This window comes from Sarcophilus harrisii, chromosome 5 (genome assembly GCF_902635505.1).
Source record: "Sarcophilus harrisii chromosome 5, mSarHar1.11, whole genome shotgun sequence".
NCBI classification, from domain to species: domain Eukaryota; kingdom Metazoa; phylum Chordata; class Mammalia; order Dasyuromorphia; family Dasyuridae; genus Sarcophilus; species Sarcophilus harrisii.
In genome coordinates, this window is record NC_045430.1 from 193,824,306 (window position 1) to 193,847,476 (window position 23,171).

General features: G+C 33.9%; 1 protein-coding gene across 3 annotated transcripts in view; it reads right to left on the reverse strand.

The window, feature by feature from the left end:
- TPK1 (thiamin pyrophosphokinase 1) overlaps positions 1-23,171 on the reverse strand; it is a 506,842-nt gene that overhangs the window by 393,088 nt on the left and 90,583 nt on the right. For all 3 annotated transcript variants that reach the window (XM_031939305.1, XM_031939306.1, XM_031939307.1), the window contains one exon: positions 9,104-9,178. In XM_031939305.1, coding sequence (XP_031795165.1) covers positions 9,104-9,178 — 75 coding nt within the window. The remainder of the gene's footprint in view (positions 1-9,103; positions 9,179-23,171) is intronic.

Consider the following 23,171-nt stretch of genomic DNA (forward strand, 5'->3'; position numbering starts at 1 on the left):
GTAACCTCTTCCTGAACCACAGGAAGTCAGAGATCTGAGTCTTTAAAGACTGAGGAAATCACTGCTGAATATGAATGCCAAAGCTGGGGTACAGAGACACAGTTATAGGTCAGAAAAAACCATCACACTCAGTGAATACAGAAAAAGTGTGGTAGGGAAGCAACTAGTTGCAGGAAGTTACAGCATGGAAGAGTTCTTGGGTTTGGGTTCCAGGCCAAAGGGAAGAGTTGAAATGAAATCAGAGGCATTATGTCCCCACCACAGAATGAGAGGCAATTACACTAATAAGTTCGTGTGTGTGTGTGTGTGTGTGTGTGTGTGTGTAAATAAGCAGGCAAAGGAGAAAGATCCCAACTATAAAAACTATGTAAATAGAGAAAACTGGGTTCATCTTCAGAGAAGAACTTTAAAACCTCTCCTACCACAAAGAATAACATTAAATGGCTACCTCTCTAGAAAGCATTCATAGAAGAACTCAAAAAATACTTTAAATATCAAATGAAAGTTGAGGAAAAATGAAGGAGGAGTAAGAAAAAAAGAACCAGCCAAAAAAAAATTAAATGAAAGAGTAAGGAAAAATGAAGAGGAGGAAGAAGAAAAGTGCCAGCCAAGAAAAAATTTCATAATACTATGAAATGAAAGGAAATGCAGAGTCTTAAAAAAGAAAACAATTTTTTGAAAATTATAATTGGACAAGGAAAAATAGTCAAGTTATATGATACCAAAAAATAACAGAATATAATAAATGAAAATAATAGATGAGAATGTTAAACATAAGGAAAACAACAAATCTGGAGAACAGATCAAGAAGAGAAAAAATAAAAATAATTGGACTACCTGAAAGCTGTGATCAAAAATGAACCTTGACACAATAATACAAGGAGTAATCAAAGAAAATTGTCCTCAAGTAATAGAACAAGAAGGGAAAGCAGAAATAGAAAAAATCCACAGATCACCACCTCGAAGAGATCCTACAAGTAAAACTCAAAGGAACATCACTAAATTTTGAAACCTCCAGATCAAAAGAAAATTTTACAAGAAACAAAACAAATAAAACAATTCTTATCAGCAGCTACAATAAAAAACTGCAAGTTCTGGAATATTAGATACTGACAATCAAAAGAAATAGACTTAAGGCTGAAAATATTATATCTAGCAAAATTAAGCATAAATATTGACTAAAAAAAATGGACATTGAATGAACTCACAGATTTTCAGGATGTCTCAAACAAACCTGAACATTTAGAAAATTTCACATATACGTATCAAACACTAATTTCAAGGGACTTAATAAAGACAAACTATTTATGTTCTATATGTTCTATATATTATGTTCTAATGTAAAACAAATGCCTAAGACAGTGGTAATTTGGTAATTCAAAAGAAGGATTGGAGCAGAGTTGAGTATGATCTAACTCTAAAAAGCAAAAATAACTAGGAAAAGATAAAAATACTAATTTTGCTATATGAATGAGGTGCAGAGTAAGAACAGACACAGATTAGATGGGAGGGAAGAACTGGTAATTCTGAAAACCTACCCACATCAGGAATGGGTTAAAGAGGAAACAATACACACACACACACACACACACACACACACACACACACGTACACGCACACATGCACACATACACCCCATGAAGAATATAGCAGCCTCCATAAATTTATAAAGAAATATGGGGAAAGGGACTAGGACAAGATGAGGAATAGAAAGTTGTATAGATTTGCAGCAATGGGATAAGGTATGGAGAGAAAGGAAGGAGGAGAGAGAGGGAGAGGGAAGGAAAGGTAGAAGAGGTAGAGAGGAAAGGAGAGAAAGAGGAAATATAGTCTATTATACCCATAACATAAGACTCTCAGAAGCAATTAGAGAGGTTTAAAAAAAAGGATTCAATTTGTAATCAGAAAGCCCAACTTCAAATATCATGACTATCTATGTGCCTCATCTCATTTAAACATTCTGCCTCAGTTTCTTCTTCTGTCAAATGAGAGCATGGGACTAAATGGTCTCTAAGGTTCCTTTTAGCTCTAAATCAATAATTTTTTGACATGTGATTGGATAAGGCACCATTATAGAAAGGAGATTGAGGGTAATAAAAGTTCCAAAGGAAAGATTTATTTTTGTTAAACTAATTTCTCAAAGGTTCATTTACACTAATACTGTCCTTCTGCAGTTCCTTAAATGTTCTTTTTATTTTTTTCAAAATGGGACATATATTTTCTGCCAGCCTTATTTACAGAGACTGAAGCTTGTACATAACAGTTTTGCTCAATAGACCTGAACCAAACATGCAAATTGCTCATCAGATTCCAGCCACAGTATTCACTTAAAATATGCTCAAAAAACAAGTTCAGCATGGCAGAATAGACCAAAAATGAGAAAATACTATTATCAAACACTTAAGGCTATTTCAGAATTAAGGTAGGCTAAGGACCTGCTCCTGGCTTACCAGAACCTAAAAAAGTTTGTGGAAACATAGGCCAGGAGAACAAAAGGTGAAAAAGAACTACAGCCTGGCACCATACAAGCTGAAATAAATACTAGATTACTGGTAACCTGTATGCTATGTATCAAGCCCCCTCCAATACAAAAATGTCATTTCAATCAGCAGGATCCCAGAAAACTAGTCACAAAATGAAATGGAATCCTTACTGGAGACCCAACTATTGAATTTCAGCTAGATCTTGGCCATGAGTCTAATTCTTTCGAATGTATCCATAATTAATGTTTCCCTCCAATTTATCCTATGCCCTGCAGTTCTCTCCCTGGGTGTCTCAAATTACTACACTAATAAGCACTTCTCCTACATCAACCCTATTTCTGCTTGCTGCAAATACTCCCATCAAATCTCAACTAAGAGAAATTTTGCCATGATTTTACCTAGCCAGTGGAATTTCTCTTTCAAAGCAGTAATATAGAGAAAAATAATACCCTCATATTTTATTTTCCACTCTTACCCACTGGCAGACTTCTTTCCAAATACTTGAAAGCAACTATTATTGAAATTTAAAAGCTCCATAGGATTCCATTTCTCAAAACACTAATGCACCAAAGAGTTTCTAATTATTATTCCCCCAGCAAAAAAAAAAAACAAAAACAAAAAAAAACCTATAACACTATAAATAACTAGCTTCCAATAGGAGTCATCTTCTAGGACTCATCTTCATTCAGTAAAAGGTATATTCTCAAAACAATAAGGTGACAAGTATCAGTACCTTTTTGGATATCTGGCTATAAAGAAAGGTCTATTTTGCAACTCACAATAAAAAGGTAACGCAATAACACTAAAGGTTTGGTTTTATTTATCTAACACAGTTAGAATGATAGATTTTGATCTAAAGCAGGGCTGGGCTTAGAAATAATTGCCTTCATGGACTGCTGTATGCACTGTACTATGGAGAGGAGAACATGGTGGATTCTCCTCAATATTTCCTCATACTGTGCTTCCCCGCAGCATGCTGCTCAAGAAGTCCTTCACATACCAGCAGAATAAATTGTGTACTTCAATTGAAACGGTCCACCATAGGGAATGGCCTTTTACTTTTCAATAACAAAACAATTTCAGATAAAAGAAAAACACTGTTAAAGATGAAAATGCCAATGTTTCAGAAAAGGCCATTTCAAACAAAGTTACAATGATTTGGAATGCAGGAGGATGGTCCAGGGAATCAGGCCATGTCAACTATAACAAAGGTGGGGAGTGCCACTCATCACTGGGGATTGAACACACAAGTCATTATTTAGATCCCCTGCTTACCTTTTCTACTCTCCTGAAACACCCTAGATAAGGTTTGGTCAATCTTCTCTTCCCTATCTTTCACTAAGAACACCTCACAGAAGAGTTAATCATAACTGTTCAACCTCATAGGTAACAAAATCAACTCATTTCATTAATTTCTAACATCATATTAAAGTGGAAAATAATAATTCCTTGACCATATAAAAGTATCTCAACATGTTTGGCTTTTTAAAGATAATTAGGTCAGAAAAAACAACTGGAAAGTGTTTTCCCAACTGATTAAAAAAAAAAAAAAACCAACAGAACAATATTTTGAGAAGAATATGAGGAAACCATCTCTCTTCACTTGTCTGCAGAGAAGTGGCTTTGGATTACTTATGTACATCAGGTTTATAGAAAGTCACACTTTTTTAAGCCTTTTTTTTTTTTTTTTTTTTTTGCTTTTAAATCATTTTCTAAATAAGAAATAGGAGAAAAAATACATTGGAAATGTAAGTGACCCAAAAACCAAAACAAAATACATACATAAAAAATGATTTAAAAAGAAAAATACGGGAGGGAGTTGGGAAGGATCTCCCTAAATAGAATTTCAATTTCTTGTGAGTATAATCCCATAAAATTTATTGTTGTTATTGGATTTTTATTTGTTTATTGGTTGTTTTATTTTTTTTTTTTTGCCATTGCATCCCTAATCTTTATAGCAATCACTTAATAACTGTTCACTAAATGAAAATGAATTGGTAAATACCTTAGTGTTGACTCATTACTGCATACACAGATTCCCAGAAAAGAGAAAGGACGGATTTGAACCAACATAATATGACAATCACCATCGTTTGACAGAATTTTCTTGCTTTTAATAATATCCTGAATTACTAATATCCTGTGCCAGCAGGTGGCACAATGGATCAGACATAAACCTGGAGTCAGGAAGATAGGAGTTCAAATTCTGGCTTCAGACACTAGCTGGCTGTGTAACCCGGTGTAATCAATTAACCTGTTTCCTAAACCATAAAACTGGAATAAAAGCACCCCCAACCTGGCAAGATTGTTGTAAGGGATCAATGAGATGATATTTGTAAAAACTGTTTAGCATCATTTCTGCTACACAGTAGGGCTTTAATAAAAGCTTACTCCCCTTTCCCTATTATGAATACTGTGAGATAAAAGCTGGGTACAAATTCATGAGCTTAAGGTCATTGGAAAGCCTTACAATTGTGTAATTTTTTTTATCACTATATCCTTAGCACCGGAATATGCCCACAAACCAAAGAGCTTAACAAATTTTTAAAAATTTTATTTTTTTTTATTACAGCTTTTTATTTTCAAAATTTATGCATTGATAATTTTTCAGCACTGACCTTTGCAAAGCCTTGTAAGATGGCAAATAATCCAATATATGGTTTAACAAATGTTTACAGAACTGATGGAAATTCTAAAAGAGGCAAAAATTAACAACACAAAGTTGGAGTCCCAATTGCTGAACCCCATTAATGGGTGTTTTTCAAAATAATAGCAATAATTTGATTCAAATTGATATAGTACTTAAAGGTTACAAAGCTTTTTCATTTGCATTATCTCATTTGATCCTTATAACATGACTCTTAATTAAGAAGTTATGATTACCCCATTTTATGGATAAGGAAACTTTCATTGCCAGGAGATAAGTAATGTGACCCTTGGTCACCTAAATGGCAACTAACAGAGGAAAGACTCTCTCTGGTCTTCTGCTTTCAAGTCTAAGTTTCTTTTTAAATTACACAAAAAGGAAATATTTCTTTAGAAGAAGTGAAATATCTGGCAATGAGATAGAGTAACAGTAGAATCAATAGTAGTAAAAATAGCAGTGTAGAGGTGATGATAATAGCAGTAGTAATGGTAGCAGTGGCAGTAGCAGCAGCAACTAGTATTTATATATTGCTCTAAGTTTGCCAAATGCTTATGTCATCTGATTCATAGAGCTCTATCCACTTAGCTAGAGAAGCCTGTTTTAATATTGGCATCAAAAATTGAAACATTTTATGTTATGCTTTCTGTACAATAAGAAATATCATACAATAAAACCTCTGTTAATTAAGAGAATAAATTCCAATGACATACTTTGTTAGATACTACATTACCAGAGAGATATAAAACAGAAGGCACAAGGATGCCTTTCAGGATGCCAGGGGAAATCTGGAGGGAAAAGACTTTGCAAGGCCAATTTCAACTGGACAAAAAGTCTCCAAACCTTAGAAAAATCATTGCTAAGTTTAAAAAGCTCTTTATCATAAAATAGCTATGAGAAATTGCACACAGTACTTATAATCCAAAAGAAAAGAGAAGCTTATCACTACTTTTTCTCATATCACATTTCACTATTCAACTAATTTAGCAATAAAAAAGATTCACTTTTTCAATGAGTGGTAGAGAAAGGACTTGAGACTAGAGACCTGGATTTGATTAACATCTCTGTCATAATTTAGTGAGCTAAATTACCTAAACATTTTGAAACATAATTTACTCATCTAGAAAAAAAAGGGGGGGGAGGGGGAGGGGGACAAAATACCCTAACTACTTTATTTATAGAACAGCCAGAGAACATCCAATTAGATTTGGGCAGAGACAGTTAAATGGTGAAGTACATAAAGCACTAGTCTCGACAACAGGAAAACCTGAATTCAAAAACTGTCTCAGACACTAACTGTGTGATTCTTAACAAGGCTCTTCACCCCTGTTGCCTCCATTTCCTCAGCTATAAAATGGGGATAAATAATCAGGTTTATTATGAGGATCCAATAAGATAGTATTTGTGAAAGTACAGTGTCTAGCACATGGAAGGCATTTAATGAATGCTTGTTTCTACCTTTCCTTTATAACTCTACAACATTAGTTAATATAAGCAATTATTGTGATCATCATCATCATTAGAGACTACATCTTTTAGCATTTTGCATATGACCAAGTTATACTAAACCTGCTAGGTTTTGTTTGAATTTGACATCAATGCCCTAAAGTGTAGGGAATGAATTACTCCATGGGGATATGGCTTCATTCTGTAATAAATATATATCAAATGTATTAATTCCCTTTGCTGGTCATCTTTAAAAACTGATCCCCTTTGAATCAGAAAAAAAAAAAAAAAAGATTCATTAACCTGTATTTTTTCAGTAAAAAAAGCCAGTATAGTATAGTAAAAGAACACAGAAAGAAAATCTGGATTCAAATCCTGGAGCTGCCAGCATCTGAGTGAATCATGGACAATAGCTAAGTCTTACAGAGGATAGGGTCCTGGACTTCTTCACGGTGTTATTGAAAGGATAAAATAAAAGTGATATAAATACACACTATTAATTCATCATAAATTTAACTTGTCTTCTCAGCAAAATGAGGAGTTTGAACTAGTGGATCTCTAGGGTTCCTTCCATTTTTAAAACTACAAAGCAATAACAAAGTATCCATGACACACCATGGGCTTAAGTTTATTTGTGTGCATTATTACAGAGAGACGTTAAGAAAAAAAAATAAAACTGAACTTCTTACTCTCCTATAATATTAGCATTGTCAGCTTCTGTTCCTTCAGTAATAAACACAGTCTAAGACTGGCTCTGAATTAAAATGTTTTAATATTAATGAAATCTTCCAAAGATTATCTTCTAGTATCCCAAATTGCAAGAATCAGGAGTAGCATCCATGCCACAATGAGGCATCAGAGTAGGATTTGAATGAAGGAATATAGGTACCATGATAAAAACAAATAAACATATTCAGAAATTGCAGTGTCAGGCTTTTGTTTTTGCTTCATCTGGCAATAAGAGTATATACAGTTGGTCCTCATACATTTCATATAGTTGTTTTAAATATGAATATTATGGTATAAAACTAGCTATACTGCATGAATAACAAAAGAAAGGAAAATAATATTCCTAAAAATGTGACCAGATCTATTATCCCAAATAGCTTTAGCCTGGTGCCCCTACCAAAAACAAACAAACAAATGAAAAACACTTCCAAAATGGTTTGAATGATCTCATTACCTGATATTTCTAAAATCCTACTTTTTACATATTTATATATTTAATGGCAAAACAAGTTATAAATGTTTCTGGAAAATAGTATAGCAGGAGAAGGGCCAGGATAATTAAAGAATCATATATCTTTCAACTAAAGATATTGTAAATCACGTAAAAGCATAGTGACCATCAGGGTCCTTTTTTGAAGAGATTTTTGTTTTTGTTTTATCTTAAAACAAAGCTAAAAATGTCTTTGAAACCCTACAAATCATCTGATAATCTCTCCTAGAATTAGTAATCCTATGTAAACAACATTGTGAAAAATGGTAATTGAAAGTTGTAGAGAGTCACAGATAGTAGGGAAACTCTGGGTGAGGTATAAGACCTTCAGCCCAGAGGGAACCTGCTGACAGTGTCTGGTTCTTCTCCCCATCTCCCCTAAGGGCTCTAGGCCTTCCTGAGAAGTCAAGGGGGGTGTGACCACCTACCTGTGTTCTACTTAAAGCAAGGGATAGTTACAGTAAAGAGGCATTTACATATCAATAGCAGGGTGCTAATAGCACTTGCTCAGTGTGCTGTGGTGATGTAATGCTACTATAGTTAGCACATGCCCAGTGTGCTGTAGTGATATAATTGTACTAAGGTATTTAGGGGCTGAGAGGACTTGAAATAAAGGGACTCCATCTTGGACTCCATCTTTGACCAGCCTCCTACACTTGGGCTGGTCCGATATCCTCCAGAGAGTCCAGACGATATATTTTGGCACCCCAGTGTGGAGGCTCTAGAAAGCACAGTAAATTTTGGCACCCTAATTTGGGGAATCTAGAAAGCTCTACAGAAAGTCATTTATATTTTCTTTAACTCTATATGTCAAGGGAAAAGCAGTCCACTAAGTAGAATTAATCCATTTTCAATTTTTTTTAATTTTTAAAAAATTCTCTAAGTGCATTAATCTATGTGTGTTTATTTCATTTATAAAATCTTATACTGTGATGTACCAAATATGAAACATTTGGAATTTTTTTTTTTTTTTTTGGTTTGTACTGTTGCCAGAAATACTTCCATATGACTCCATCTCATTAGATGGTCCAGGTAAGAACACAGAATATAGAAGCCTATTGCTTCAGTAAAATAATAGCATCAGATTCCATGCTGTCACACTATTTTACAGATGAAACAGCTTCATAATGAGGTCCTTTTGGTAGAACAGTAATTAAACTCCTTTGAATGGCACCTACAGGAGACTGACTTAAACTTCAAATCTACTTTTTAATGGCCTACTGAGATTCCATTCTATTCCCATCACTTGTGCTGTGTCTCAATAATCCCAGAAAAAGCAGATCATGAAGTAACAAACCCAATTATTATTACCTTTGCTCCACAGATGATGAAAATGACTTCTGTCCAAGGGTTGGTTAAGGATCAATAAGCAATACTTCAAATTCCCTAAGGAGAAGAAGGGAAAAAGGGAACTGATTACTTATTAGTAGTAGTAGCATCTAATAAATTGTGATCAAAAACAAAAAATCCTAGAAAGCCACAATCAATTTTTTTTTTTTATTTTAAAAGGCACTAAAGATTAATAGGATCTATTTTACTATACAATATTCTCTTCATGTTACTTTAATGTACTATCAGTTCAACTGGGGAAAAGTTTTTGTTTGTTTTTTTAAGTCAATTCCATTTGATCTAGTATACAAATTACAATTACTGTGGATCATCCATTCTAGCAATCAGTTCTGTAACCTATTGCCTAACTGTTCTTAGGGCCATAGTATCTTACTCATACTTCTCTCAAAGGCTCTCTTATCTCATAGGAAGTACTATGAGGCTTTTAATTAAAACCTTATTTCCTTGTTCTGCCATTCCATTATTCTGATCTAATACGATGGTTAGACTGAGAAAAGCCAAGGGCAATAAGAAATGAAAAAACTTACTAAGTATTTTCTTGTGTACATTAGTACTTGCAATTAATCTCAATCTATTCTTTCCTCTCCGTTTAAACCAAAGGAAATTTTTGTTAGTAAAAATGTCCTCTAAGTAAGATCACGTTTGCTACTTGTACCAAAAAAAAAAAAAAGGAATGAAAGTGGAATATCATCATCACTGTTGATATTTACTGAGCACTTATTACATGTAACATGAGGGAATACTGATAAGAAATAATTGGATAGTTCTGTTCCTCAAGGAGCTTATAATCTAATTGGAGAGCAGAATGTATACATGGAAAAAGAAAGTTATATAGCATATATGTGTATGTATATAGATACACACATATATACAGAGAAAAAATAGAAAGAGACAGAAATGTTAAATAGTAGACAATACTAGATTAAATCACTAGACAAGTGACATAAACAGTATATGTTATAGGAGTTCAAAAGAGCAAGGGGTCTCTTCTGTCTGAGTTGGTTAGGTAAAAAATGAGCCTCAAAAGAGAATTCTTAGCCAAAAGATTGGAGAGAATTCAAGGCAGGGAAAATGATGAATGCAAAGTTATAGAGAAACCATAGAGAGAGACTGTTAGGAAGAATGAGTAGTTTGAGCTTCAGCCTCTTAAATATGGTTAGTCAATGAAGGTTTGTGAGGTTTGTATTACATGCATAAAACAATACTCTGGAAATATAAATCTGGACACGGTGTTTAAGATGGAAACTAGATTATGAAATTCAGTTAAGAGACACTGCACTCATGTAAATCCAAGATAATTAAAGTTTGGATGAAGATAGTGGCAATGAAATTTTGGGAAAAAAAATGACAGCTGTAAGACATTACAAATGAAAAATCAATATGACAGTGACTGATTACAACCAATGAAAGGATATAAACAGGGTAGAGGAAGAAATAAAAAATGAGAAATGAGAGTAACTAAAAGGTTTTGAATCCAGATAAATAAAAAGATGATACTTTTAAAGGGAAAACTTTTTCAGTAATGGCAAATTCTCTTTATTTTGTTAGGTTGTGCATGTAATATTGATTTTTAAAAACCTATTTCCTTATGAATCATGTTGGAAGAGAAAAATCAGAGCAAAAGGGAAAAACCATGAGAGAAAAATAAAACAGAAGGGGGGAAAAGTATCTTCAAGGGAAATGAAGGAACCAGAAAATCTTGGGTCTCCAAAGCCTGAAAGTGAAAGAAAGAAGGAAGAAATGGAAAACACAGCACCAACTGTCTTGGAAAGGGAGAAAAGGCTATTGGGAGAATCTTTTTAGGGATATGACTAGGGGGGTCTTAGAAACATCTATACCTATAGTCTGAAAATTCAATCTGATGACCATATTCTTCCAGGTCTTATATAAAGATAATAGCCCCCTTCTTCTTAAAAAGCCATGCAGCTAGAATTTGGCCAAAATCAAGACTTTGGGCAAAGGTACATGAAATTGCAGAAAACACACTAGATGCATTCATGCTGCCCATTCCCAAAGTCCATGACAGGTGAAAGCTCATCTTGCACAGTGTGATTACTGAAGAAAAGACTTTAGGCTCAAGCACAGCCTACTCAGAATATTTTTCCCTCCAGAACTAAACAAAGACATTGCCCACTACAGTCAAAATGAACCAATATAACAAGCAAAGGAGACAGAAAAGGTCAAGCCATAAAGTTAAGAATCAAAATGATGTTTCAGAAGTGAAGCATGATCCACTGTGTAGCATGCTGCAAAAGAAAAAAATGATAAAGACAGAAAAAAAAATGTCATTCAGTTTGGTGATGAGAAAAGATATTAAATTTTAAGAAAAAAGTTAGGAGTGAATAGAAACCAACATTACATAACAAATGAATGAAAGGGTGGTAAAGAAATAGAAACAGTGTTTATTGTCTACTCTTTTAGAAAGTGTGGTGATATAAGGAAGGAGAGAAATAGCAAAATAGTTTAAGAAGACAGAATCCAAAGATTTGTTCCAAATGGGAGAAATGAGTGTTTTTAGAAAAAAATAAGGAGAACATGAAGATGTAATCAAGAGCGAAGAAAACTTGGGGAATGAGACAGATTCAAAAACACAAGTGGATAAGTTACACTGGTGAGGGAGTTCGAGCATATGGAAAGAAGATTTAATAAGCATCAAAAACTCTTTATATAGCATTTTATCCATAGCTGTATCCCAAGTGTCCAGCCTGGTGCCTTGCACATAGTAGGGCTTGTGGAATAAAATTAAATGGATTATAAAGCCCAAGACAAATGGCCATTTCAATAATGTAGGGGCAGAGGTCCATAGGACCAAAGGAAAGGCCAAAAACTAAAGGAAAAGGATGGGTAGGAAGAATGGGAGTGAAGACCTGAGGCATGTGAAAATACTTTGAACAGCTGCTGTGGGGAACTTGCCAAGGAAATGAATTAAAGGACAGAGCAGTAGCAGTGAGGGCCAAAATAAGATTAGAAAGCACGAATTTGTAGTGAGTTCAATGAGTCCAGTTTCATTACTTTTCCTATCAATGAATGATGGAGTAGAACTAGAAACAGAGAAAAAGATATGTGGTAGTGACCCAGGTTAAAGATTGCCACATCAAGATGTCAAGAAAATAAGAAGAAAGAAGAATTAGACTGCATAAAGACAGCTCAAAAATTGAAATCATAAGAGCCCAAAAACCAAAAGAACAGTGAGGAAAATGTTGGCATTAAATATCCTTACATTTTCTTCTACTCTGAGATCACTTCTACTGCCCTGATTATTTGTTATTTGAACCTACATTTCTCTAACTTATATGTTGCTGTGATAGCCAGGAAAAGCGTCATTATATACATGACTGCTCCTTGCAATTAGAGTTTTAATCAAGTTAATGTCTGTGAAAGCATTTTGAAAAGCATAAAGCACTATACAAACTATAATTTATTAATATTGTTATTAATGATATCATCAAGAGTTGGCTATCTTAATGAATACTCTGAAGAACAATGTCTGGCATTTAATTATGTTAGGCTGTGTGCATGGATTATTTTAAATATGTACACTAAAATGTATTTCCTTTCAGTTGTATAAACATCAGTTGCTTATTAGTAAAGATGTTCTCTAAAATGGATCATGATCTAAGTAAAAACCACTTCTCACTTGCTCTCAGATGCCTCCAAAAAAAAAAAAAAAATACACTGAAGAACATATACTACTGCCTTTAGGATGACCTAGATCACCATTTAAAGAATCCTGGAACCATTTACCATCTCTTTGTTCTTCAAGTCCTGACCAACTTATCACCAATATATTATATATTTGACCTTGAGAAAAAACACTAAATTTCTATGGACTTCTATGGACTTAAATGCAAGACTTGGAGTAGATGGTTTCCAAGTCTCCTTACATATCTAAAATACCCTGGCCTCTTGTTCTGATATATGATTCTCAAAGGATTAGAGTTAGGATCAATTTCATGTGACATTTTTATAAATTATTTGGAAGACAGAATACTCAGTGAAATTTTCAGATTCATAGTTGAATTGATCTCTTTTAGATAAGCTAGCAATGCCAAGCTAAAATGTTGAAATATCTCCTTCAACACCTATCAAAATGTTTTGCATATCATAGGTACTTAATACGTGGCTGTGAAATGAATGAATAAATGAATACACATTTTGAAATTAGATGACATTTAGAGATGTAAGTAGAAATGTGTTAAAAGCATAATACTGCAGAGAACATACTACCTGGCATTAGTGAGTAGAACATAATACTACAACCAGTAAGATGGACTTTGCAAGTAGAAAGTTGAAATTGCATTATTATAACAGATAGTAGAGGATTGAAAAATGATCTATGGTATATAAAATAAGCTCATGATTCTAATTATGCTTAAAAGTTTTTAGAAAGTCTTCCTCACAACAAGATGATGAAATATCTAGCTTTGGCATTATGGCCTCCATTTCACTGATGAGGAGATTGGAGTTTGGAGAAATTAAATGACTTGTTCACAGGCACACAGGTGGCAGAATCAGCTGGCTTTTTTCGAAGTATTTTGAATTCATGTCTACAATATCTTTAGAAAAGTCAACTATTCACAAAAGTTATCATTTCAAAGTGATGTGATAAATTTTGTACAGAAGTTATGTGAATGCAAATTTACCTGGAAAACAAGTAAAATGAAGAAGTGGAAAGAGGGGAAGGAGGGAACAATACATGAGCATATCTGGTAATCTATAGTAAAGTGCCCTAAAAAGGAAGCTGATAAATACTTTTGAAAATCTTCTTCTTTAAACTAGATATTATTATTAGACATAACTTACAAGGGGGAGTATGGATGAACAAACATTTATTAAGCATAGTCTATGTTCCAGACACTGTGTCAAGCACTGTACCAATATCATTTCATTTTGGCATAACAAATCAAGGTACTGATTTCTAAAGCATATTCAAACTTTTTATTGAAAAGTATCATCTATTTTAAAGGCCGATGAGCCTTAGGCTAGCTATGACTTAGGAAAGACACCCGGAGAACATTATTTAATGTTTCAAGAAAATGACATCTAAGTGAACTCCTCGTGCAAAAGGGCTGGAGAAATTCTAGACTGTAACAATCGGATTATGATTGATGGAAAACACAACAACCTCCAAAACTAGTACCAGAGCTAAGAGACCGCTTCCATGGAATAAGGTGGAATGTCCAGCAGGTGAGTTAAAGGTGGATACTACACAATTTCAGTGCAAAGATTCACTGATTTCTTTAGCATAAAGTAACCAGGAAACCCAAATGATCAGCAACAAAATATTTGAAAACAATGCATTTATTTACCATGGGGGATGTGTGGCGGCTTCCAGAAAATATGGACATCAGAGAGAACTCAGCAATGACTTAAAGAGACAGTGGGACAAGAGATCTTAAAGGAGGGAAAGGGACCCACATGTGCAAAAATGTTGGTGGCAGCTCTCTTTGTAGTGGCCAGAAACTGGAAATTGAGTGGATGCCCATCAATTGGAGAATGGATGGGTAAACTGTTGTATATGAATGTTATGGAATATTATTGTTCTGTAAGAAATGACCAACAGGATGATTTCAGAGAGGCCTGGAGAGACTTATATGAACTAAGTGAAATGAGCAGAATCGGGAGGTCATTATACACAGCAACAACAAAAGTATACAACGATAAATTCTGATAGACGTGACTCTCACAATGAGAGGATTCAAACCAGTTCCACTTGTTCAATGATGAAGAGAGCTATCTATACCCAGGGAGAAGACTGTGGGAACTAAGTGTGGATCATAACATAGCATTCTCACTCTCTCTGTTATTTCCTTGCATTTTGTTTTCTTTCTCAGGTTTTCTTTTCCTTCCTTCTTGATCTGATTTTTCTTGTGTAGCAAGATAACTGTATAAATATGTATACATATATAGGATTTAACATGTGTTTCAACATATTTAACATGTATTGGAATACCTGCCAGCTAGGGGAAGGGTGGGGGAAAGGAAGGGAAAATTTGGAAAAGGTTTTGCAAGCGTCAATGTTGGAAAAATTACCCATGCATATGCTTTGTAAATAAATAATTTTTTTTTTAAAAAAAGAAACATTGGGATGTCTCTCTTGCCTTCAGAGTCAAGTAAATGTTAGGTCATTTAAACAATGAGGTAATCAACCTCCAAGAAAAAGTAAATTGGGGCAAGAGGTATGCTTCTGAACTCTCCATTTAACCAGAGAAAATGAAAGGCTCCTGGAAAAGTGGGAAAAAAAAGTCTTTTATGTAAACAGGAAGATGAAAAAGTGATCTGAAGAAGCATAGAGAGATCATGTACTACACGTCAAAAAGTAAATATGTGAAAGGGAGAATGAAAGAAGAGAAAAGGAAGAAAGAGAATGATAGAACTCTTCAAGCTAAATAAAATAAATAGGAAGCTATAATAAATAATAAATAGAAGCTGTTCTCAAAAAGGAGGAAGACTGTGACTCTCTTAGCAGGAAACAGAACCTTGTAAGCTAAGGAATAATGAAGTGTATCCACAAGAGCCTATCAGCCAAGAGATAATCCAGTAAGGGTCTTAGGAAGATACAATGAGTACAGTAGCTGTTGACTCCCTGCTGAGAAATAGTAAGTATCTGTTCAAATGACATTAACAAGCTTTAGCAATTTGTTCAAACACCCACAAAACTTAGGTGCTCTTATAACTAGGGCAAAAGCATAGCAGGAGGCCTTGGACCCTTGACAGCAATCTACAAAATGATAAACAGTATGAAAATGATATACTCATTCGCCAAATCTTAGGATCCTAGAAAGGAGACAATTCCTTGAAGTTCAGAAAGGTGAATGTAGTTCTAATATGAGGAATTTCACACAAGGGACTCATTACTCCAAAAGATGCAATACATTCTTATTTTATTGTACTTTATACATATAGTGTTTTTTCACATTAAAGATTTGTGGCAATCCTGCATTGGGCAAGTTTATTGTTGTCATTTCTCCAACAGCAGGTACTCACATCTTTTCTCTATCACATTTTGGTAATCCTTACGATATTTCAAACTTTTTCATTTTTATTATTGTATCTGGCATAGTGATATGTGAGCGGGGATTTTTGAATGTGCCAATGTCATAGTTTTGGGCACCTTGCCCATATAAGACAGTAAATTAAATGTGTAAATGTGAAGTCATTGCCTTTCTCTCTCCCTCCCTCCCTCTTTTCTGGGTCCTCTAGTCCCTGAGGCAATAATATTGAAAATAGGCCACTTAATAACCCTACATTGCTTAGCATCAATGTATCAAATGCCACTGTTGTCTTATTTTAAGAAATTGCCACACCACACACCACCTCAATCTTCACCAATCACCACTCAGCAGCAAGTTTTTGTATAGGGAAGGCAAGACTCTCTATTAAAAGAAATTATGACACTGAAAGTTCAGATATGGGTAACACTTTTAGCTATTAGGTATTTTTTTAATTAAGTTTCATACACTGGAGGGTGGGGTTAGACAATATCATTGTACACTATAGCACAGTGTAAAAACAAAATTCCATTATGTACTAAGAAATTAAAAATATTCATGTGACTCACTTTATTTTGATATATGCTTTATTAAGGTAATCTGCAATTAAATATGCAATATCACCAAGGTATTCCTACATTTTAAAAAGATAAGTAATTCAGGAATAAGACATTTATAATGGGATTATGAGAGGGAAGCTGGAAAATCCATATGACATATATTTGTATATACCACACATATGGTTTCAAAGTGGAAAGGCCCTCCAGAGGCAACCTAGTTCAATCCTTTCACCTTATGAAACTGAGGAAAAATGAAGTTGATACTTGATCAAAGTTACATAGATAGTGATGGAAGAAATTGAATTTGTCTGCTGACTCCAAACCCAGTAGTCTTTCTACTATTTGAAAGGATGCCTCCACTCTTCAAAATTAATGTCATCAAGAAAAAACAAAGCCTTCCATAATTTGTCTCTTGATGCCATGGTCAAAAATGCTATATTGGTCTGTATAAACCAACTTTAAAAATTCTATTACAGGAGAAGCTAGTTGGTATAGTGATAGAGTATCAACCCTAAAGACAGGAGGACCTGAGTTCAAATATGGCCTCAGACACTTAATACTTCCTGGCTCTATAACCATGGGCAAGTCACCTAACCCAAATTGCCTCAACAACCAAAAAATTCTATTATAATAAAATTTAAATCACAAAATCAATATATATTTCTTATCATTTTTCACAAATCCAACCCATAGCTCTTACAAGCATTAAAAAAAAGAAAGAGAAAACTTTTTATTTTATAAACAAACCCCTATTATGAAAAGAGAAAAAGTACAATTAAATTGAACAGGGGGATGGAGTGGAAACGGGAATTGAGAACCTACAAAGCACAAAAGGGAATTTAAAGAGAAGGGCAAATCCCATCCTTTGAAAAGTTTAGATCTAGTGATCTGAACAATCAGTGATTTTACCAGTGTGGCTACTTCTTTTAATAGTGAAGAGGGAAACTACCTTCTTCCCATAAGTCTTCCTTTGAAGTCTGCCCTACACACTAGAACCCTTCCTTCAAAATCAGACTCAAATGAAAAACAGAAATATTTAATAAAATAAATTAAAATGCAAAAACATAGATAATGTTAATTTGTGGTTTTCAAAGTCAATATGGAGCTGGAAGGCATCTCTGTATTTAATTTGATGTCACTACTCAAGACATCAGGAATATCAATAGAAAGGCAAATTAATAGCATTCAATATATAGTTGGAATTATAAGACTTGAGATCAAGAAGAGAATTAGAAAGAACAGAAAGGAGAAAGAAATTTGGCAGTCATCTGCATTGAAGTGATGGCTGAAGTGGAATGAACTGAATGGCCAAGACAGAGAGAGAAGTACCAAGATCAGAGTTTAGGAAATATCAACATTCCAGAGGTGGAAGAAGAGAACAAAGTAGGAAAGGAGACAGAACACTCATAGAGATGGGAGCAAGATGGAAGGGTAAAGTATTACTGAAACTAAAAGAGAGAAAAAGCAAGCAACAGAATGATTTGGGAATATAAGTACTCAAAATGCCTTATGGTTTGGCAATTAGGAGGAGAAAAAAAAAATAGGAACGTTCTGAGCTTTCCTTAACAGAAAATAGATGTATTGAGAAATATTTTCTTTCCTTCCTTTTTTTTTAAAGTTTAATAATATTCTCTTTCCCATGGAACACCAACTCAACTTTACCCTCAGTGAATACAGCCAAGTTCTTCATCTTAGTAAACTGACACTGGAGAAACAAAATGACAAGAGTTCAGAAACCTTCTCCCAACAGCCTTCCCTGTCATGCTGACCCAGACCAGTGTAAACTGTGTTCCTGTCAATTAGGAAAATCAATCACTTGCTAACAAACAGCAGATGTGATGCTATAGATTTAGGAATTCAGGATGAAGTGGTAGAAAAAAAAATGACAGTTCATCCCATTGGTTTTGACATTGTGACAGCTGTGGCACCATTCTTTATATTTGTGAATGCTTGTAGGGAATCCTTTTCAACCCCAAGACTTCATCTTTAAGGTGGGCAGACATGTAAAACCCAATAAAGAGCTCAGTTTTTAGACTACTCTGTTCACATAAAACCTGAAAATTATCATTGAGATTGAGTCTTAAAATTAAAATCAAGTGCCCAAAAGACTATGGAGGCAACAGAGGCAGTTGGCTTCTGATTTTACAGATTGTTTTCACCCCTCTCTACCAAAATCAACTCTCTATTGAGAGAGCTGCAGCTCATCTACATTCTCATTTCCAACTTATTAGGTGAGCAGTCTTCTGGACCATTTTTTCTTTTGTTTTGGTAGAGGAAGAATTCTTAATTGCTTTTTTAAAAAATTGTATTGTGATATGTATGTTAAGAAAAGCAGGTTAGTCAGTGAATTGAAAATAGAGAAAACATAAATATTTATCTGACATTATTAATATTTTATAGAAGTGTCCTTATTGTATGACAGGCTGTGAAATAAATGGTCATAACAAAATTATATCCAAGAAGCCTATACAATTTCCAAAAAAAATTTTTGAGAGTCTCATCACTTAGACTTTTAATTTTTCTTCTCTTAAATAGGAAAACACATTTGAGAAGGGTATATTATATAAGTGGGTGGAATACATGCAATGTCCCTGCTACATTCAAATTTCAAGGAAACCTGCTAGTAGACAACCAAAGTAAAGGAATCCCAACTATACTGTCTTAAAAAGCCAGAACTCAACCTTTAATTAAACTTTAAAATGTTTCATCTGCAAAATGAAAATTATATTTCTGGCACTGAATGATCAGAAATTAGGTTCAAACCCTAGTTTCACTTCTTCCTATGTGATATAAGCTGTTACTTTCCCTTGTTCAGCCTTAAATTTCACACCAATAAAATTAACCTCTAAGGTGGAAAGTGAAACTTGGAAAATTATTATTATATTGTTCTTTTCATCATTCACCATTAGCCAGGATGTTTCCTTTAGGTACAACATATTAACACCAAGAATGTCCCAAGACTCAATGATGATTAGCCTTTAAAGAACAAGAAAAAAAATAAAGAGAAAATCTGAACACTGTAAAAAATGATAAAGACCTGGCACTGTCGCTTTTTCTTTTAAGGAAGAACAATTAAGGTTAACAACTTGAAAATTAAAAACTGGTCTCTTTCCTCCAGCTTTTAATTTCTCCTTGCAAATTCAGAAAAGTAATATAAGCAAGGGACTTTAAGAAGTTTTTAAGAGAGGTTTATTAATGTTGGAACAGAAAGTAGAATCAGCTAATTCTATAAAATGTGCTTACTTTCTATTCTATATCAATGTGATGTTCAGGAAATGTGGCCCGTGAGTACATTTGTTATTTAAAACAAAGTATAAAAATGAGAAAAGGGAATATTTAGACTCAATTGCTGAGAGTTTAATGACAAACTGTATCAGGCACAACTAATTATTCTAAAGGACGGCTACTCTGAAAAACATTCTGTGTGATGATAATTATGCAAGATTTACATTTTGCTAATTGTCTATCTTATGTGGATTATATCCCATGAAGCAGTGTATGCTGTAAAGCATGACTAATATGTGTTGCTTACCATCTGTAAGATACAAATGTTTTATACACATTTTGCTTTTGCTTTTCCTTCTTTCTCTATCCCATTAAGAAAAATAAAATTAAGACCTTTGATTTGCAAATATTATAAAGCTTTAAACTTTATATCATAGCAAGATTAGTCTTCAAATAAAATGCAATCACAAAGAAAGTATCCAAGCTAATTTTATTTTATTTCTCATTAAATATGCCTGGCTCGTATACATTTACTTCATTTCTTTGACAATTTACAATATTCACAGAAATCTTGTGACCTGTATTTTATTTTATTTTTCTCATAGTAACTGTCATTGTTAAAGAAAAGTAAGTATTTTGGTATTCAAGCCTAGAAGAACTAGCTGAAAACCTGCTTTAAAAATATGCAGTGAAGATGGTATTAACAACCTAATCTCAATTATCCATGGTCATTAAAAAAAAAAAAAAAAAAAGCAAAAAAGAACTGAATGAAATCTACAAACAATCCCCAAACCTCATTTTTGCCATAGATTTCAATTTCATCTGATTATCAAATCAATGTTACAGGATTAATTAAAAGAGGGTTATGAGTGAGAGGATTACCTCCAAGGCTTTTGGTTTAACTAGATCTATAACACTTGTTCAGGTCTTCATCACTATTCACCTTACCTACTGTAATAGCCTCCTAACTGGTATCCTTAATCCCGGCCTTTCCCTTCTCTAATCTATTTCTTCTCTAGAGTTGCCAAAATGTATTTTCCCAAAATTTAGATCTAATCATAACATTCTCTTGATCAAAAAGCTTCAATAGTTCCCTATTGCCTCTAGGATAAAATGCAAACTACTCAGACTGACATTTAAAGGCCTCTAGAATATGACTGCAACCCACCTAGCCTAAATTATTTCATATTATTAACCAATATGCACCCTCTACTGCAGCTAGTTTTTCCAACACTCGCTCTTCCTTAGAACCCTTAGCTAGACAGTTTAACAAGCTGAAAGAAGTGAGAGAACTATCTCAATCTCAGGCCCTGACTACAGCTGACTATAAATGAGATTGGATGATCCTTTCTCAGGTATGTGTTAAAATAAGACCCATTCAGGCAAGTATTATTCTAGATAGCATTTAAGATTTTATGAATATAGGATAGGATTAGAAATTAGATCTGTGATTTTATTGGTCAAGAGGAAGGTTAGAAACCTTGTTTGACCAATGTACCTTTTCTTCAATTTATGGTCATAATTTCCTAAGGGAAGTAACAGGTAAAGTGACAGAAGTAAGATCACATGGTGGTTATATAATGTCAGAGAATGGACACAATTACCCAGCTCTCTATTTATTAAGCCATGAGCCTTTATGATTTGCAATATTTAACCTTTAACCCATTTATTTAATTATGCTACCACTAATTAAAACTTATGTAAGCACAAAATGGCTTGTTACAGTAGGACTGATTTGCCATGCATCAATTCAATTTTCTGATAGCTTAGAGGGAAAGGAAAACCTCAACAAGCTATTTGCATCATTTCCAGGGAATTAATTATATAACACACTTTGAACCCTCCATAGTCTCATGAATACCAGAATGGAGGGAAAAAAAATTCTTATCTTCTATAATCAGTAACTGAAATTCTAAATAAGAAATGATCATAGTCTCTAGAGGATGAAAAGTTAAGTATACAATGCATCACAAATGTATTGTTAACTATATTGTATGTACAATAGTCTTAAAGCAAAACAACAAAACAAAACAAAACAAAAAACCAGCATTTCTCTACATCAACATATTTTGTTGAAAAATGCCTACCAATGGTTACATAGCTGTGTAGGATTTGGAACACTAATCTTGACTGACCTTTTACAGCATCATTTATGGCAATAAGACATTTTAAATAATTCCATTAGGACACAGAATGCCAAGTTGTTATGTGGTCCCTTCTTTCTCCTTTCAATATCTGAAGCAAAATTATATGCCTATAGTCAGAGAATGGCTGTCAGTGGGTGAATAATAAAGCTGTTCTATTGGTCACTTTCTCTACACTTGCATGCCTACAGACATAAAATTTCCAGCCAAGAATAACATTCACAAATTTCACACCTTCTAATCCCTTCCCCCCTTTTTTTTGGAAAAGATTTAGAAGTGAGATGAAATAAAAGGATAGAAATAAATAATATAACATGTTTCTTTTCTGATACATGTTAACCTTGACAAATCTAAAATCATAGACCTAATTTGAGAACATGAACTGTATTATGTATGCACTGATTGGCTCATAAATGACAACATTTAGTTGGATGAAACTTAACAAAAACATCAATAGGACTCACTTAAATTTTACATGCATGCTGAAAGAGTTCATTAGGGGTAAGGGGCAGGGATAATGATACAAAACAAAAAAGAAATTTTTTAAAAAGAGTATCAATGAATTATTTTTTTAAATACACAGAAGAGACACGAAGCAAAAAGTAACTTGAAGAGGCAGAGCAATGTTAGATCACGTTAAATGTGAAATATGCTTTAACAACCAAGCAATACATAGTAGAAATTCATGGTCTCCTTTGCTGTCCTCTTTCTATTTGGGAGAATCATCATGCTGCCTTTGTCAAGTTTATGACAATAAAAAAAACTATTTATAAATAAATATTTCACCTGTTTGTTATCAGTGGAAATATAAGCTGTTGAACTCAGAATCACAGTAAGTAAAAAACAAATAAATAAATAAATAAATAAATTGATTAAAAATCTACTATTTAAGGATAGAACCAAGATGGCAGAGGTACAAGCAGAAAATCAACTAACTTTCTCAACACTCCCCTCCAAATAACTTCATATTAATTTCTCAAATCAAATGCTGGAGTAGCAGAGCCAACAAAAGATGGGGATTGAGACTTCTAGCCTAAGACAATTTATTAAGTCCTCAGTATAGATCTAGGACACTGGGAGAGAGGCCTGTCAGAGCGCACGTACGTAG